Source organism: Coenobita brevimanus, chromosome 63, assembly GCF_032717465.1.
Source record: "Coenobita brevimanus isolate Jiangsu-jjx chromosome 63, ASM3271746v2, whole genome shotgun sequence".
NCBI lineage: Eukaryota > Metazoa > Arthropoda > Malacostraca > Decapoda > Coenobitidae > Coenobita > Coenobita brevimanus.
The window spans coordinates 25,091,514-25,110,601 of record NC_137016.1 but is presented as its reverse complement, the minus strand read 5'-3'; the positions used below and the strand labels follow the sequence as shown (position 1 = coordinate 25,110,601).

The window sequence follows — 19,088 nt, the reverse complement described above, 5'->3', positions numbered from 1 at the left end:
GTTCTTTGTATTCTCTCTACCTTGTTTATATTTTTCTTTTTGTGTGGGGACCACACTCCTGCTGCATACTCTAACCTGGGGCAGATCATGGCCACTATAAATTTTTTCATCATCTCCTCATCCATGTAATGAAATTCTAATCTCATCTTAGTCAAGAGTTTATATGTCTCTCTAACTGTCTTGTTAACATGTATTTCATGTGACAAACTATCCTGGACTAGCACTCCCAAATCCTTCCCTTCTCTTGCTCTTGTGACTAATTCATTATCCATCAAATAATTCAGTGATGGCCTCTTGGTACTTTTACCCATTTCCAATATTTTACATTTTTTTGCGTTGAATTTCATTTCCCACACCCGGCTCCAACCATGTATCCTATCCAGATCTCCTGCAGCATTTTAAATCCTCCTCAACCTCTACCTTCCTCAATCATTGCATCATCAGCAAACAGACTTACATAACTGTTCACTCCATCTACCATACCATTTACGTAAATCAAGAACATTACTGGAGCCAACACAAAGCCTTGTGGGACTCCTCTTGTTACTTCCCTCCATCCAGACGTCCGGTCCTTTATTACTGTCCTCATTTGTCTGTCTCTCAAAAAGTCCCTCATCCATTCCAGGAGGTTTCCCTTCAGTCCTCCCATATGCTCTAATTTCCACATTAGTCTCTTATGGGGTACCTTGTCGAAGGCCATCTCCTAATCTAAATACACACAATCCACCCAACCGTCTCTCTCCCGTAGCACATCAATCGCTCTTGAGTAAAAGCTCAACAAGTTAGAAACACATGACCTTCCACTTCTGAATCCAAACTAACTTTCAGTCAAAATATTAATCTCTTCCAGATATTTCATCTATCTACCTTTCGGGATTCTCGTGCACAATTTTGCGACCATGCTGGTTAGGGACACTGGTCAATAATTCAGGGGTTCTTCCTTGTTTCCTCCCTTATAATTTGGTGCCACATTTCCCCTCTTCCATTCTTGAGGCACTTTCCCCTCTTCCAGAGAACACATAATTAAACTGTGAATCTTATCCACCAGTTGTTTTCTGCATTCCTTTAGTACCCAATTAGAGATTCCATCCAGTCTGGGGCCTTCCTTACATCTTGAGTTTCCAGTAATTTATACACTTCCTGCACTTCCACTTTCATATCTTTTATCACTACATTTCTAGCCACTCCCTCTCCATCCACAAACTCCCTTTCATTAGTGAAAACTGATTGGAAACATTTGTTCATTATTTCACCTTGCATGCTGCATCGTTATAGACTACTCCTTCTACTTTCAGTTTGGTGATTCCTTCCTTTTGTTTCAATTTGCCATTTACAAATGTATAAAACAATTTAGGTTCATCCTTACATTTGTCTATTATACCTTTTTCAAAATTCCTTTCTTCCTCTCTACATATTCTTGTATATTCATTTCTAGTTCTTTTATATTCTTCCTTTGGTCTGTTGTCACCTCTCTTTCTCCAATTGTTCCACGCCATGTCCCTCTCTTTTTTTTGCTATCATACACCTTCTATTAAACCACTCCTTTTTCCTGTTTTCTTTCCCACTTACTCTTGGCACATATTTTTCCACTCCCGAATTATAGACGTCTAGAAAGATATTCCACTTCCTCTGTATCTCTATTGTTTCTCTGAATTTTCTGATATCCACATTTTTGAAAAATTTTCTCAATCCAGTAAAGTTTGCTTTCCTAAAGTTGTATCTTCCCTGCCTACAATGCTCATCTCTTGGCACCGCGTTCCCAATTATCATCTGGAACTAAATGACCACGAGATCACTTTTTCCTACAGGGCACAGATTTTTCAAAGATTGAATTACATCAGGTTCTTTGGTTAGCAGTACATCTAATCTTGCTGGTGTATCCTCTCCCTGGAATTGTCTCTTCTTGGACCCACTTCGTCTTTACATTATTCATTGCTATATTTAACAATGTACTGCCCCTGAATCTTCACTGCCTCCTGAGGCCCATTCCTCCCAGTTCACCTCTTTACAATTAAAATCACCCATTGGAATTATATTGTCGCTTTTCTCAATCACTTCCTGTTGATAACTAACCATGTCTGACATCATCTCTGGTATTCATTGTCATTCCATGCCCTTGTCTTGGGGGGAACATATACTACTGCCATGTCTCTCTTGCCATTCTCTCTAGTTTCTATCTATCTATCTATCTATAGCCCTACGCCCTAATCCCGCAAAGGGTGACTGCAGACAAAACGCCTCCAAGTCGCTCTGTCACCCACCATTTGACTACCCTCCCCCCAACTCATCCCCCCTCCCTCATATACCTCTCAACTCCATCCCTCCACCTAGTTTCTAATTTCATATTTATCGCTTCAACCCTACTCTCTCCCATTTCCACAGTACCCAAACTTATGTTGTTCTTTACTGCTATCATCATCCCTCCCATTTTTTCTTTTCTGTCTCTTCTCTGCAGTTTGTATTTACCATCTCCCATATGGATATCAATATCCTCTCTTAATTTGGTCTCTACAAAGCACATAACATCAGGTTCGTGTGTGTGTGTGTGTGTGTGTGTGTGTGTGTGTGTGTGTGTGTGTGCGTGTGTGTGTAAGAAGTACAGCATGATGCATACCTCTATTCTGTCCATCTTGGCATCGCACCAGTACAGTTTGCGTAGGTCAGTGTCAACAACAACTCCATTAGGCCAACCCAGGTCTGTGCTGACCACCACATGCCGCTGTGACCCATCCAGTGCCGCACTCTCAATCTTAGGCTCTCCACCCCAGTCCGTCCAGAACATAAGCCCACCGTCTGGATCTACTGTGATGGCTCGAGGCTCATCAAGGTTCTCCGTTATCAGGATCTGAAATCAATGTGGACTATTATTACATCAAATTATTATTAACCACAATAAAATTTATGAGTTGAACTGTTGCTTCTGCTATTGTTATTGTTGTGGGCACAAGCTCTTCTTGACAAGAGCCCAGTGGGCTGTGGACTGAAGCTGCACTTTGCTTGCAGCTCACCATCTTCACTCAAGGATGAGTATATGAGTTAAGTGACATCTGTGTAACTGCCAAGCAGAGATGGGTTATAAAGGTGTTGCCATGTGAAAGTGTCCCTTTCCAGCACCTGTCAAATGAGTAATAATGGTTATGGGTGCCAATTATTCACTTACGCAATAAAGAAATGCACTTAGGTGACTCTACACTAAGAGACGAGCCAAATGATTTCCTTTAAGTCAGGAAATCATACTCTGCTGGGTGAACCATAAACCAAATAATGTATGTTTCCTTTGTGACAAAGTGGGTTGGTGGAAGGCTCACATCTCTCCCCATAAAATCTTATTAAAAATACAACAAAGAAGACTCAGACCTCAACGGACCTACAAATGATGACCTTGGACCAGACAATGGACATGACAAGGATGGCAACTTGGAAGAGATGCAACTGATAATGTGAAAGAAAGAAACACATTATTCATGTCCCTGAGGATGGAAAATGGGCTGACTGAGACCAAATGGTTTTTGCAAGTGTATGAAGGAGTGGAAATATGGATTGGGTTTATGTGCAGAAGTTGAAATGAATGTGAGGGCAAAGGACAATGTACGTATTGCTGTATGCAAGAGATTGAAGGAGAATATAAGAGAGTTTAGATCAGTTGGATCTTGGATTGTATCGGTAAGAATGAAAGTGAGAATACATGAGTGGGGGAATGTTTGTGCATCTGGCCCAGTGGAGGACGAAGCAACTTGACTGAATGATGAACTTTGGCTGAAAGTAGAAGCATGCATGGAAAAGCCTGATAGGAGTGAGACTGTGTTTTTATTGGAGATATTAATGGAAGGGTGGGTAATGTCATAACAGACGGGGTGGTTGGTGAGTGGGGTGCACCTGCTCAAGTGGAAGGGAATGGCACTGGTGTATATTTGTGAGGGGAATGATTTGGCAAAAGCTAATACCTTCTTTTGGCACAAAATGATCCACAGGTATACATGACAAGTGTTAAGGTGGATGGGTGGTGAGATGAATGAACAGAAGCCAATGACTGATTATGTGTGTGGATGAATGAAGAAGAGGATCTGTGTTCGTTACATGGGCGATGAACTATCTGACCAATACAAAGTAATGTTCATTTTGTTTCGTTTTTGAAGGCTCCAACATGCATGCACGCGTTGGCCTTGTTCACCTAATGGCGGCACTCCATGCTACTCAATCTAGGGAAGCCTCACTGTTCAGTCCCTTAACCCTGAGGTCACACTTAACCCCTCTGGGTGGGCAACTTACCAATTATACGACCGTGTGGGGCTGCATATTTTCAGAAAAATAAAGTATCAAGGAATAAGCCTAAACAAGCATAAATCAATGAAAATGGATGAAAAAACAAAGGCAAGAGATGTTACATGCATGACAACACATCTCTGCTGGCTGTGGGAGGAGGAGGGAGGAGTGATGGAGGAGAGAGGGCAGGCAGCTTATCACCAGGCGCGCCTGGGGTAAGCCTAGCAAACTATTCATTCATTTGCTTTTTCTTCACCACTGAACACCACATTTATCATTTATGCATTCTTTACACTATTCATTGTCTTCAAAATCTGATGTATGTGTTCTCTATTTTACCTGAACACTTATAACAATAAAACTTATGTACGTATATACTATTTTACTTGAACAGTTATAACACTACAACTTATATATTACATATATTCTATTTTACTTACTGCAAAGCTTGGGAAAGTAGAGGGCAGGACAATAGGTGACAAGGATGCCTTATCACTCAATTTCACCAATAATTTAGGACTGAAAATGGCTGGACGTTAGGTAATGTTGCCCGCCTCCTCACGCACGGACGTTATGTAACGTCGCCTGCCTGTTATGGGTTAATGACCTTGTCCCACATCTTTTTTGGTCTATCCCTCACAACCCCACCCCCAATATCAACACTTCTCACTGTCTGCACCCAATTGTCATCCCCCATCCTCTACATGTCCAGATCATCTCAATGTACCTCTCCTCATCACAACACCAATACACTCCAGTCCCATCTTACCTCTCAACTCTTCCATTGTAAACCCAGCCCCCTTAGGCCTTGCACGCAGGGACGCACTGCACATCCACCTAATCATTGTCATTTCTGCACGTTTGAGCCTGCAAATATCCTCTTCCTTTACTGCCCAGGTCTCACTACCATACAGTACAGGTATTACACTCCTAACACATGCTGCAAACAATGATCACTTAGAACAGAGAGAGAGCCCTCTCAGTATCAGAAGAGAAAACAGCTCCCTGAACTTCTTCTAATCACTTCTCACCCTAGCCACAGAGCTAGCTCCAGCCCCACCTGCAGCATATAGCCTAACATGTCTCCTAAATAATGAAACTCTTCCACATACTCAAGAGACTCACCAGTACGTTCAATTCTTTCATGCCTGACAATCTCCACCTGCTCTCCCGCATATGCGGCACATATAAAATTAACATTATCTTCCAGTCTACCTCTAATAACACTACATCTCTTACGCATGCACTTATCACAAACACTGCACAAGATAGAATTATGTTCCATGCCCTTGTGGCACATTGCACATGGCCACTCTCCCTCTTCTTTGACAGTACTGCCACCACCCCTTGATATCATAACTTTTGTTTTAACTGCATTTACTCTTAACTCATTCTTTACCGAAAATGTGTTTTGATGTACCCCCGTACATCGCCTGTAAACACCCGTGAGATACCAGAACTGCTACCATTGTACGCTGGTACACCCTCTAATGAATGGCAGCTGATGGGCCTCAGGGTAGCCCGGTAAGGCTGTTTCTGAGGACCTCGTGTTAGCAACAGCTCTGTGTTTTGACAACAAAGTCTGTGACGAAATTCTGACATCATAAGATACGTCAAGACTGAGTTGCGTTGGCACCAATGGCTTGCTTACTCATCTGTGATGTAACCTCTTTTAGACCAATCATTATTTTATTTATAATTTCTACTACAGATATCATACTATATTTTCTGCTGACATACGGCAATATTTACACCCCTTGGCCTGCCTGAGAGAGTCAGTTACCATGCACTTGACCACGAGAGAGGGTGTACAGGATATTTTTTTCTCATGGCGTCTCTGGTGGATTCCGATAGTGACGAGTTTATTCCTCATGAGGATACTTTAGATGTATCAGATGATGATGCAGCAATGTCTGATGTGTCAGTAGATGACTGTGATCCTGAAAATGATAGCGAGGTTGATGTGAGTGAGGAGGAGGAGGAAATTAGTAGCGAGCTTAGTGACGCTGCACTCTTGGCAAGAAATGGGTCAAGGCCACCATCACCATCACGTGTGTCCACACACTTCATGCTCAGCTTACAAGGTAAATAAATAAGCCATCCATCTGTGCAGGACATTATTTTCAAGTCAGTTTGTACAGTAGTTACCTGGGTAATAGTACTTCAGCATAAGATATGTAAACTTATATACCGTAATGATTTATTTTAAAATTTTTTTTTACTACCAACATCATGCTGGGTTTATGTGATCATCAGTATACAAATAAATCACAAAGAGTGAATAGTTTCGACGTGGCAAAAAATATACACAACACCTCACACTACGGGAGAGGGAGCTATCAGGTCAGTATGGGAGGTAAACGTAGTATTTACACTGGGGGTAGGGGTCGGTAAAGAAGGGGTTAAGCCATTGTGCCCCATACCATCTCTCCACTTCCTAAATCTTTCCTCTGCCTCCCTTTCATTCTATGCAATCAATACCAAATCATCAGCATACAACATTTCCCACAGGAGTCCATTTCTGAAGTCATGTGAGAGGGCTTTAAGTACTATGATAAACAAGGGACTCAAAACTGACCCATGATGCACACCAACAGTCACAGAAAATTCATCACTCAAGTCTCCATTCACTCTTACCTGGGTGAGAGCACCCACATACAACAGAACCTTAACTATCCGCAAGCCAATCAAACAGAATTGGCGCTAAACCAGACAGTTTAAAGAAAAATTCCAAAATCAATCAACCAGGGAAAATCCCGGACCTAATCGGCATTTCAAATTCACAGCGCAACCATCCCGCCAGAATGTTTTCATTCCATCGACGCCAGAGCGCATCACCGCAGTCCCTGCCATTGTTTTGAGGATTAACAGTGTAAATACCACTGTGCAAATACCCCTGGGGGTAGGGGGGTTTCAAGAATACTTCCCCAGTATCCCTGCTTGTTGTACGAGATGACTAAAAGGGTTGGTGGTGGGTTAGTGCCCCACCGCGTAAAAAGAACCAACTAAAAAAGCAAATAAAGCACCTCGGACCCGGACGGACCATATGTTGACGACTAAGGAACGGATGAAGGACATTCTTAGGGTGGGAACATGGAATGTGAGAGGAGTGAATGATGAAGTGAAAGAGAGATTGTTCAGGTGCTTGAGGATGCAAAAGTGGATATATGTGGATTGACTGAAACTAAATGGAAAGGTGAAAGGATGAGAGAATGGGAATACGGTGCAGGTATATGTGCGGGAGAATGAGAGGGCAAGAGAGGGAGTATGTCTGATGATAAGCAAGAAGTGGAAGGAGAATATAAGAGAGTATGGAACAGTGGGTGCAAGGATTGTATGGGTGAGGATGAAAGTAGGTATACAAGCATGGGCGATTGTATGTGTGTATGCTCCAACAGAGGATCGAGTGGCAAGAGTGAAAGATGAGTTTTGGGCGAGAGTAGAAGCATGTATGGACAAGTTTGAGAGAAGCGAGAGAGTGATGTTGATTGGAGACAAGAATGGCAAAGTTGGGAATGTACGAGTGGATGGAGTGGTTGGTCAGTGGGGTGTGCCAGCTGAAGTAGATGGGAATGGTAGTGCTTTGGTGGACATCTGTGCTTGTAAGGGGTTGGCAATAGCCAACACCTACTTTCGTCATAAGATGATCCACAGGTATACATGGAGAGTAATGAGGAGGATGGATGGTGAACTTGTTGAACGAAAGGCAATGCTAGACTACATGTGTGTGGATGAGCGAATGAGAAGACAAGTGTTGGATGCAAGAGTGTGGAGAGGGTGGGGGAATGGAGTCTCGGACCATCACTTAGTGATGGCCAAGGTAAAGATGCAAAGAAAGTGGTTCAGGAGGCGAAGGGGAAGACAGGAGGAAGCAGCTCCTGTGAGAAGAGTGGAGAAATTGCAAGATAGTGAGAAAATGACAGGGTATAAGAGCATAGTGGAAGAAAGATTGGGAAGGTATGAGCTAGAGCAGATGGAAGGGGTGGAAGACGTATGTAAGATATTCACAGAAGAGATAGGCGCAGCGTGTGAGGCGGTTTGTGGAGTGAGGAGGAGATGCAAGGGTGTGCAAGGGACAGCATGGTGGAATGATGAGGTGAAACGAGCTGTGGAACAAAAGAAGAAGGCATATGGTGAATGGTTGGCGAGTAGAGGTAGGGGAGAAGATGAGGGAGAGAAGAGAGAGGTATATGTGAGCAGGAGAAGGGAGGTGAAGAGACTGGTGAAGGAGAGTAAGAAGAAAGTGGATGAAGAGTTTGAGAGGAATCTGAGTGTGAAATGGAGGGAAAGTAAGAAATTGTTTTGGAAGGAGGTAAAGAAAGTAAGGCAGTGTGAAAGGGGAAGTAATAGGGGAGTGAAAGATAGGAATAATAGATTGTTGGTGGAGAAGAGGGAGAAATTGAGGAGATGGAAGGAGCACTTTGAGGATTTGTTGAATGTAGAGAGTGAGAGCAGTGTGAGTATAAGTGGTTGGGGAATGGCTGGGAGAAGAAGAGATGAGAGGAGGGAGGGAGAGATCAGTAGGGCAGAAGTAGTGGAAGCGATGAAGATTAAGCTGGGAAAGGCCCCAGGAATTGATGGAGTGTGTGGTGAAATGCTTAGGTATGGGGGTGAGATTGTTGTGGAGTGGATATGGAAGTTGTGTAGACTGACTTGGGAAGAGGGAAGGGTTCCAGAGGACTGGAAATCAGGTATAATTGTTCCTCTGTACAAAGAAAAAGGGGAGAGAGAAGTATGTGGTAACCATAGGGGTATTTGCCTTCTTAGTGTGACTGGTAAAATATACGGTACAGGGTTAGGCATATGACAGAGGAGCTGGTTGGAGAAGAACAAGGGGGATTTAGGAAGGGAAAAGGGTGTGTAGATCAGATATTTGTTCTAAGATGTTTAGTGGAGAAGTATCTAGAGAAGGGAAGGAAAGTGTATGCTGCCTTCATGGACTTGGAGAAAGCTTATGACAGAATAGATAGGCAAGGTATGTGGAAGGTATTAAGAATATATGGAGTGGAGGGGAAATTGTTGAGTGCTGTGAAGAGTATGTACAAGGGGGCTAGGGCTACGGTGCGAGTGGATGGTGAGCTGAGTAAGTTCTTTGATCTCAATGTGGGACTGAAACAGGGGTGTGTGATGTCTCCATGGCTGTTTAATATATATATGGATGGGGTTGTAAAGGAGGTGCAAGGTAGGGCAGTGGATGTGGGGCTGGCCCTAATGAATGAGGGTGAGATTTGGAAGCTTCCTGTGTTGCTGTTTGCTGATGATACAGTATTGTTGAGTGAAGATGAATGGGAGTTGCAAGGTTTGGTGAATGAATTTGGGACAGTGTGTAGGAGGAGGAAGCTGAAAGTAAATGTAAACAAAAGTAAAGTTATGGTGTTTGAGAGGAATGAAGTCACAGAGTGTGCAGTGAGGTTGGGTGGTGAGGATATGGAGAATGAGAGTGCATTCAAGTACTTGGGCAGTGTGATGAGTAAGGATGGAACTTTGGGGGATGAAGTACGTGAAAGGGTACAGCAGGGATGGAAGGTTGTTGGTACACTGAAAGCAGTGATGAGAAATAGGGAGGTGAGTATGGAAGTTAAGAAGTCACTGCATGATGATATTGTGATCCCTACCCTGACGTATGGAAGCGAGGTGTGGACCTTGCAAGAGGGGAACAAGTCAAGAGTGAGAGCAGTGGAAATGAGTTACTTGAGAGGAGCATGTGGAGTGACATGGAGGGACAGGTTGACGAATGAAGAAGTGAAGGAACGTTGTGGGGTAGATGTGGATGTGGTTGAGAAGATTAGGAGAAATACACTGAGGTGGGTTGGACATGTGGAGAGAATGGAGAATGAAAGACTGACTAAGAGGGCGTATGTAGGTGAGGTGGAGGGAGGGAGAGGGAGGGGTAGACCGAGGATGAGGTGGAGGGATGGAGTTGAGAGGTATATGAGGGAGGGGGGGGTTAGTTGGGGGGAGGGTAGTCAAATTGTGGGTGACAGAGTGACTTGGAGGCGTTTTGTCTGTGGCCACCCTTTCCGGGATTAGGGCGTCGGGCTATACAGTGCTCGTCAGAAGTATGGAGCGCCCTGCGTCCCTCTTGAGAAACAAACCTTTCAACATTGAAAAAACATATAAATAATGCATTTTATTTACCTTTAGTGCTTCGTAGGGTAGCCTTTACGTTTCTTCACGGACCTGAGACGTCTTGGAAGTGAAAGGGCGAGGCTCCTGAGGTGCTGGAGCGGTATTTTGTCCCAGGAGTCACGAATGGCGGTTTCCAGCTTAGGCAGAGAGCTCACGTCCTTCCCTTGGAGACTCTTCTTTACGAGGTACCAGAGGTTTTCAATCGGGTTGAGGTCTGGGCTATTTCCTGGCCAGTCTGTCATGAATGATACCTCGCAGTCACGAAGCCAATTGGTGACCGATTTGGCCTTGTGAGCAGGTGCACCGTCCTGCTGAAACACTCGTGCACCTGTTAGCTCGAAGGAGTCTGGTAAATGATCACACAGAAACTCCAGGTAAACATCCTGATTCACTCTAAGGTTCTTGGGAAGTACAACAAGCTCCCCCAAACCCTTCCCTGAAAAACAACCCCATACTATGAGTGAATCAGGATGTTTAACTGTGCTTTCTACATACCGTGGGTCAAGTGGGTCACTACCTTTGCATGCTCCTCTGTTACAGGTAACACTAAACGTTGCCTCATCAGACCACAACACTGACAACCATTGCTCCTCACCCCAATTTAGATATTTATTAGCAAAGGCAAGCCTACGAATTCTCTGGCTGCTAGAGAGAAGAGGCTTTTTCACAGGCCTGTGACTTGTGTAACCAAGCTCATGCACCCTACGAGACACTGTTCTCACTGACACCTCACCAAACACTTCTGGGTTGCTCTCCTTAATTTTCCTTGCACTCACACGAGGATTAAACTCCACTGCACGTTTTAAAACATTAACAGACCTTGGGGAAGTTTTCCTAGGCCTACCAAACCTCGGTTTCTTTGTGGGAACTTCACCACTGTTTTCCTCCCGAAACCGCGCACACCAACGACGCACTGTCGATCGTGCCACACCAACCAATTCACTAATTTCCTTTGTCTGGTGGCCTGCCTCCTTTAGAGCAATGATCTGGGATATGATTTCACTCGATAGTTCACGGGTAGGTGCCATAACAAAGTTTTGAAGGCCAAAACACTGCGGGACACTCGGTAAAAAATGGCGCAATTTGAGAGGGACACTCGGCGGAGTTCCTCTCTCTCAGGCAGCCCGTGGGCGACTGAGGCGGGAACCAACCAGCGCGTCAGAAGGCCCCAGGCTACCGTGACGTCATGCTCGGAGCTCAAACTTGTGGCTCAATTCTTACCCCCAGAAATGGGTGATTCTTTTTTGGCCATAAGTATTGCGCGCCCGGCAGACAACGCTGAATACTTCTGACGAGCACTGTAGATAGATAGGTAGATAGATTCCGTAACATTTGGTGGAATATCAGCCATGGCTTTTAGTACACCTACCAGTAACAGTATGCCCAAGGGTAAGAGTGATATTGACCCTGAAACACAAAACAGAAATCTGTAAAAGACTGAAGAAAGTGATTTGACACGTGAGTACAACGTCAGGTCCAGCACTACAGTATTTATGACATACGCAAGCAAAAAGACAAGCTTTTGAAATATGTTACACAGTCTGATGTCACTCAAATTAAAGAAAACAGACATACACTTAAGACAGCAAAATTTGAGGAGTTGGATACTGCGCTATATAAGTGGTTTTTGGGGAAAAGAGTGGAGGGTTGTGCCATTACTGGACCTCTTCTCATGGAAAAGGTGCGTGATTTTTATGAACAAATGGGGATAAAAGAGCCGTGTGCTTTCACCCTAGGTTGGTGACATTGTTTTAAGAAATACCATGGCATTAGGAAGCTCAAGATTTGTGGTGAGAAAAGGTCGGCTGATAAGAGTGCAGCTACGGATTTCAAAGAGAAATTTTGTGAATTGCTAGTGGAGTATAACCTCGATCCCGAACTCTGTTACAACGCCGATGAGACTTCCCTCTTTTTTCGCATGATGCCTGAGAAGACATTGGCAGGGCGATCTGAAAAAGTAGCCTTCGGATTTAAGAACTATAAAGAGAGAGTGACTGTCCTGCTGTGTTCTAATGCTGCAGGCATGCATAAACTTAGGCCTCTGGTGATTGGGAAGTACTGTATAAGTCGCCCCGAGCTTTTAAGGGACTAGTCCATCTCCCTGTTGATTATGAGCCCCAAACAAGTGCTTGGATTACATGATACATATTCACTGATTGGTTCCACCATCATTTGGTGCCCCAAGTCAAACAGCACCTGAGGGAAAGATGACTTCCTGAGGATTCAAAGGTCATTCTGTTCCTCGATAATTGTCGGGCCCATCCTGAGGTAAAGGAGCAGTGGAAGGTGTGTGTAGAATATTTACAGAAGAAATATGTGCAGCATGTGATGTGGTGTGTGGAAGGAAGAGAAGACGGAGGGGGGTGCAAGGAACAGCATGGTGGACTGAAGAGGTGAAACAGGCTGTGGCACAAAAGAAGAAAGCATACAATGGATGGATGAGAAATAGGGGCGTGGAAGAGGTTGAGAGGCGGAAGAGAGAGTTATATGTAGAAAGGAAGAGAGAGGTGAAAAGATTAGTAAGAGAGAGTAAGAAGAGAGTGCATGAGGAATTTGGAAGAAATTTGAGTGTAAAGTGGAGGGACTGTAAGAAAATGTTCTGGAGAGAGGTGAAAAGAGTAAGACAGGGTGGAAGTTAGTAGGGGAGTGAAAGATAAAAATGGTAGATTACTAGTGGACAAGGGAGAAAAAGTGAGCAGATGGAGAGAACACTTTAAGGAATTGTTGAACGTAGAGGATTGAAGTAATGCGAGTATAAGTGGCTGGGGAATGGCTGGGAGAAGGAGGGAGGTGAGAAGACAGGAAGAAATCAGTAGGATAGAAGTTGTGGAAGCAATGAAGAAAGTTAAATCAGGGAAAGCCCCAGGAATTGATGGAGTGTGTGGTGAAATGCTGAAGCATGGGGGAGAGATAGTAGTAGAATGGATGTGGAAGATGTGCAGATTGGCCTGGGAGGAAGGTAGAGTCCCGGAGGATTGGAAGTCAGGCATAATTATTCCCTTGTACAAAGGAAAAGGGGAAAAAGAAGTGTGTGGTAATCATAGGGGCATTTGTCTTCTTAGTATAATAGGAAAAGTGTATGGTAGGATACTTATTGACAGAGTTAGAGAAAGAACAGAGAAACTAGTTGGAGAAGAACAGGGAGGCTTTAGGAAGGGAAGAGGTTGTGTAGATCAGATATTCATTGTCAGACCTTTAGTGGAAAAGTTTCTAGAGAAGGGAAAGAAGTTGTATGCGGCATTCATGGATTTGGAGAAAGCATATGACAGGGTGGATAGACAAGGATTGTGGAAAGTGTTAAGAATATATGGAGTAGATGAAAAGTTGTTGAATGCTGTGAAGAGTATGTACGATGGTGCGAAGGCTGCAGTGCGTGTGGATGGTGATCTAAGTGAATTTTTCTCTTTGAAGGTTGGGTTGAAACAGGGATGTGTCATGTCTCCATGGTTGTTCAATCTGTACATGGATGGGGTAATAAAAGAGGTACAAGGTAGGGTAGTGGATGTTGGAGTGGCCATGGTGAGAGAGGATAGTGTTTGGAAACTCCCTGTACTGTTGTTTGCTTATGATACTGTGTTGTTGAGTGAAGACGAAGGAGAGCTGCAAGGCTTGGTGGATGAGTTTGGGAGAGTGTGTAAGAAATGGAATCTAAAGGTGAATGTAGGGAAGAGTAAAGTGATGGTCTTTGAGATAGGTGAAGTCAGTGGATGTACAGCGAGGTTGGATGGTGAGGAATTGGAAAGTGCGAGTACATTTAAGTACTTGGGTAGTGTGATGAGTAAGGATGGAGGTTTGGAGGGGGAAGTGCTTGAAAGGGTACAGCAGGGAAGAAAGGTTGCTGGTTCCTTGAAAGCAGTGATAAGAAACAGGGAAGTGAGCATGGAAGTGAAAATGTTACTACATGACAGTATTGTGATACCAACTCTAACGTACGGAAGTGAAGCTTGGACGCTGTTGGAAGGACACAAGTCAAGAGTGAGAGCAGTGGAAATGAGTTATTTAAGAGGAGCCTGTGGAGTCACATGGAGAGACAGGCTGACGAATGAGGATATAAAGGAGCGTTGTGGTGTGGATGTGGATGTGATAGGAAGCGTTATGAGGAACACACTGAGGTGGTTTGGCCATGTGGAGAGGATGGAGGGTGAAAGACTGACGAAGAGAGTGTATGTGAGTGAGGTGGAGGGGGAAAGAGGGAGGGGGAGGCCGAGGATGAGATGGAGGGATGGGGTGGAGAGGTATATGAGAGAGGGGGGTGTGAGCTGGGAGCAGGGGAGTGAAATGGCGGGGGACAGGGCGACTTGGAGGCGATTTGTTTGTGGCCACCCCAAACGGGATTGAGGCGTCTGGCAATAGATAGATAGATAGAATAATAAGTATAATTATAGAATGACTGAATCATCCATGTTTTGATGGTGAATTGACTTCATTGTGAAATGTCTCTGAACCATGTGTTTGGGGGGCGAGTCAACTGTTCTTACAATAAAGAAGACAGAACGTAGCATACGGGAGTCAGTGAGGGCTAGTGCACCAGACAGTGCTAAAGTGTCTTCACCTACGCCTGTGAACTAGCTTGGAACCGTATGTTTGGGGTGAATGAGTCAACTGTTTGGACAATAAAGAAGGCAGAATGTAGCATATGGGAGGCAGTGAGGGTTTGTGCACCAGGCTGCTGAAATGTCTCCACCTGCGCTTGTGCTTGTCAGGTTTCAGTGTTAAATTTCTTACATTTTTGTTGTTTTTCATACTTTATGCTAGTTTATAAGGTGTATGTAATGCATAAACAGTATTATTCAGATGTAATATACTTAGTAGACATGCGTAATTATGTGCACACAAGGGCAGAACATATACGCTTATTTACCACATACGCGAAGGGTCTGGGAACCTAACCCTCACGTGAATTAAGGGCTTACCTGTATTTATATATATATATATATATATATATTCAGTAAGCTCGCCCCCAACTCATGGGTTTCGTTCCTAACATGGCGCGTTCCGCGCGAAACCGCGTAACTTTTAACTACTCCTTATTTTGCTCCCTATATCCCCCAGATGTGGTCCCCTGCTGCCATCTGCCACTGGTAATCAATATGAAGCACCCCAAGTGGTCAGAAGGCCCATCCAATGTCACAACCCACAAACACAGCACTGCACAGCAAAACTCCGACACCCAAACACCAGGCAACATTCCAATGCCGAAACCAGTCGGCATCGGAATGTTGCCTCGTGCCCATGCACCTGCACGTTGAAGCCTTGCTGTGCAGCACTGTACTTGCAAGCCACAACACCAAATGATCCCTCCAACCATCCAAAGTGCCTCATATTGATCACCAATGGCAGACAACAACAAAACACCACGCCTAGGGAGCCTAGGGAGCGAAATGGTGTCTGGTATTCGCTGTCAAGCCAGTTCGCCGTCACAACAATAACAAGACAACATAGGCTTTGATGGATCCCCCTGAAATACAGTTATTAAAGTATTGATTAATTAATAATAAGTATATTTATAAAAGTATTGATTGATTAATATATTTATAGAATGACGGGGAATCATACAGGGTGCGAATTGTCCTGATGGGGAATCGTTCATGTTTTGACGGGGAATTGACATGATGGCGAATTGTCTCGGAACCCACCGATCGTGTGTAATCTATAACTGGTTACAAGGCTTTATTTAATGCTTTAACTTTCTTTAAGTGCTTTAACTTACAGGTGCATACCAGAATAGTAAATATTTAACTTACAAATACAGTACTGTGGAAAAGCAGTACAGCAAATATTTAACAAACAAATAAAAAAGGTAATATTGTGATGCCTATCAGAAAACTGGTTATAAGACTTTATTTCTTGCTTGAACGTTATTTAATAATACTTTAACTTGCACATAAACTTACTAGAACAGTACTGTAAATATTTTAATCTTACATTATTCTATACATATCCCGTACTAATCGTGTATAATTGCGAGCGCGTTCGGCAAGAACGTGTTCCGGGCGAGTATGCTGTATATATATATATATATATATATATCTATCTATATCTATCTATCCATCTATCTATATACAGTATATATATATACACACACAAATATACAGTGAGTCCTTGATAAATGAAAACCAGAGTTATGAATTTTCAGTGTTACGAAAGCGATGAATATAGGACAAATTCCACAATACGAAAATATCTTTCTCAACTGTACGAAAAGCAATACAAAAGGAAATATGAAAAATTCAAAATGGGCACTCGTTTGCAGCGACGAAACAAACTAACTTCTCTCTGGTAAACAGTTTTTCGTACGCTCCTCAGTTGAGTCCACAGTTTCAGGACAATTTGCCATCAGGTCGATTCCCCGTCATTTATTTACATATCAGTTTATTTAGGAGGGGAGGGGAGGGGAGGGGAGGGGAGGGGAGGGGAGGCAAGGGGAGGGGAGGGGAGGCAAGGGGAGGGGAGGGGAGGGGGGAGGGGAGGTTAGGCGAGGGAAGGAGAGGAGAGAGGAGGGGAGGGAAGGGAAGGGGAGGGATGGGATTGGAGGTCAGAAGAGGGGAGAGAAGGGGAGGATAATTTTTACTATTTATCATATTTTTATTGGGGGGTTCGTGACCAATTTCCCTTGCTACATTTGACAGCTCGGCAGGGAGGAAAGGGGGGAGGAGAAAGGGGAGGGGAGATTAGGCGAGGGAAAGGGAAGGGAAGGGAAGGGGAGGGAGGGGATTGGAGGTAGGAGAGGAGAGGAGGGAAGGATAATTTTTTTTTATCATTTATTTGGGGGGTTTGTCACTATTTTATTTTTTTCTAGGCAATTACAATGGTTTATAACATCTATACACAGCAAAAAAAATTGATTTTGGTGATTTTTGTACGTATTGTTGCAAAGAAAACAGGCGCGAGCGGCGTATTTTCTTTCTCGCCGGGGCCGCGATGGGTAACTATTATAAACTTTGACGGGCCATAGCTCGGTAACTATTGGGTCTAGGAGGGTGGGGTTTGCGTTTTCAGGTGTGTAAATTCAAGCTCTATAAATCGGGCATAAAACTTTTAACCTTCGAGGAAGTCGAAAAATTGGCCTGTTTTTGCGTCCTGGGGGGGCAGTCGAGGCTGGGGAATTGCGTACCCTAGGGGTTAAGTGAATGGAGTGGGGTGGTGTTGGGAAGAACTTAGAACCTCTCGGCACTTTTTCTTCCCAAACTCTTTCGCCAGCTTTGAAAATTCTCTCCCCTCTCAGCACGACAAATAAGCTCCAAACGTTGACTGTACAACAACTGCGGCAGCTTCTTGACACCATACTGCCTAAAGCGCTTCATTGGGGGAGGGGGGGGGTTGGGGGGGGGCATGGCAGGTAGGAGGCGGGGGGAAGTTGCATAAAAAAGGCAGGTAACTCTCGTACTCCACAGCAACGTTCTGTTGTGTGTGGACTGGTGGGACAAGAACAACAACAACATGGAGGCATTAGTATGCACATATGCCATCAGGGATTGGTTGTTGGGTAGCGATTTTCAATTTGAATGCTGCGATTTACGGTTCTCTTCAGAAAAGGCCGCCCTGGGTGCCTAGATCCGTGATTTTCGTGAGTTAACAGTGATTTAAGGTTCCTGGCAGTCTGACGGCCACCTAGTCGTGATTTATGAACACACGACTTACGAGGATTGAGTATATATATATATATATCCATCATCCAATCCTACATTGCCCCATGAGGAGCATAGGAGCCCGGGGCTAGGCAGTTGGTCTCAACATTTAAGATGAGAGTGACCAGCCTCACTCATCCCTGAGTGGCATTACATGAACAATCAACCCCAACCACCCCTTGGATATAAAACTTCACTGGTTCAAACTGACTGGAGCGCAATAATTACCCACTAAATCACCAGGTGCTAAAATATGGCTATATGTTTACCACCCAGCATAGTAATTGGTTTCCTGATTGAAACCATTTGGCTTGTCACTCAGTGCAGAGTCACACACAGGCAGAAGGAAAAGGAAAGAATGAAGGAAAAAAAGACAGAAAAGACAGGAGTGTAAAGTCACCCGTAGGCAGAAGGACAAGGAAAGAATGAAGGAAAGAAAGACAGAAGAGAATGGAAGGAAAGAAGGATGGAAGAGAGGAAAGGCCAGACACCTGAGAGCATATATATATATATATACTGTATATATATATATATATATATATATATATATATATATATATATATATATATATACAGTAAACCCTCTTGGATAGCGATCATATTAGTCTGGCACAATCGTGGCTATCCATGAAACCGCTATCTTTGGGTCAAACTTCTTACCTAAATATATCAAAATAGTCTGGAGCTTTTTACAATTCACCCCATTTTTCCGTTTTCAGCCATATATAACATGTATAATGTTTGCAAAATGAAGACTAGTGCATATTAGACATGAAAGAAGGATACATAATCTTACTTTTTATTGGTTTGGATTGTTGTTTATTGAATATGACACACTAGAAGTTGGCTTGGGGTCTACTGGGGGCTGGGGCAGGGGCGATCTTGCTCTCGCTCTCCCTCACATTCACTTTCAATGCCTGCCCCCCATTGATGTGCCTCTTGATCTATCCTCATCACCTCTCTCTCCTCCTCGTCATCAAGCCCCTCAAAGACAATTTCCTCATCAGTAACAACAGGTGGAGTATCTAGATCATCTGTGTCATTCATTACAGCTCATCTCGCTGCCTC

The 19,088-nt window shown here is 43.8% G+C and overlaps 1 protein-coding gene across 1 annotated transcript in view; it reads right to left on the bottom strand.

Annotated features, from left to right (window-relative positions):
- The window catches only part of arr (low-density lipoprotein receptor-related protein 6), an 801,354-nt gene that overhangs the window by 530,922 nt on the left and 251,344 nt on the right, over positions 1–19,088 (bottom strand). Inside the window, exon 10 of the mRNA XM_080275999.1 lies at positions 2,615–2,845. Coding sequence (XP_080132125.1) covers positions 2,615–2,845 — 231 coding nt within the window. The remainder of the gene's footprint in view (positions 1–2,614; positions 2,846–19,088) is intronic.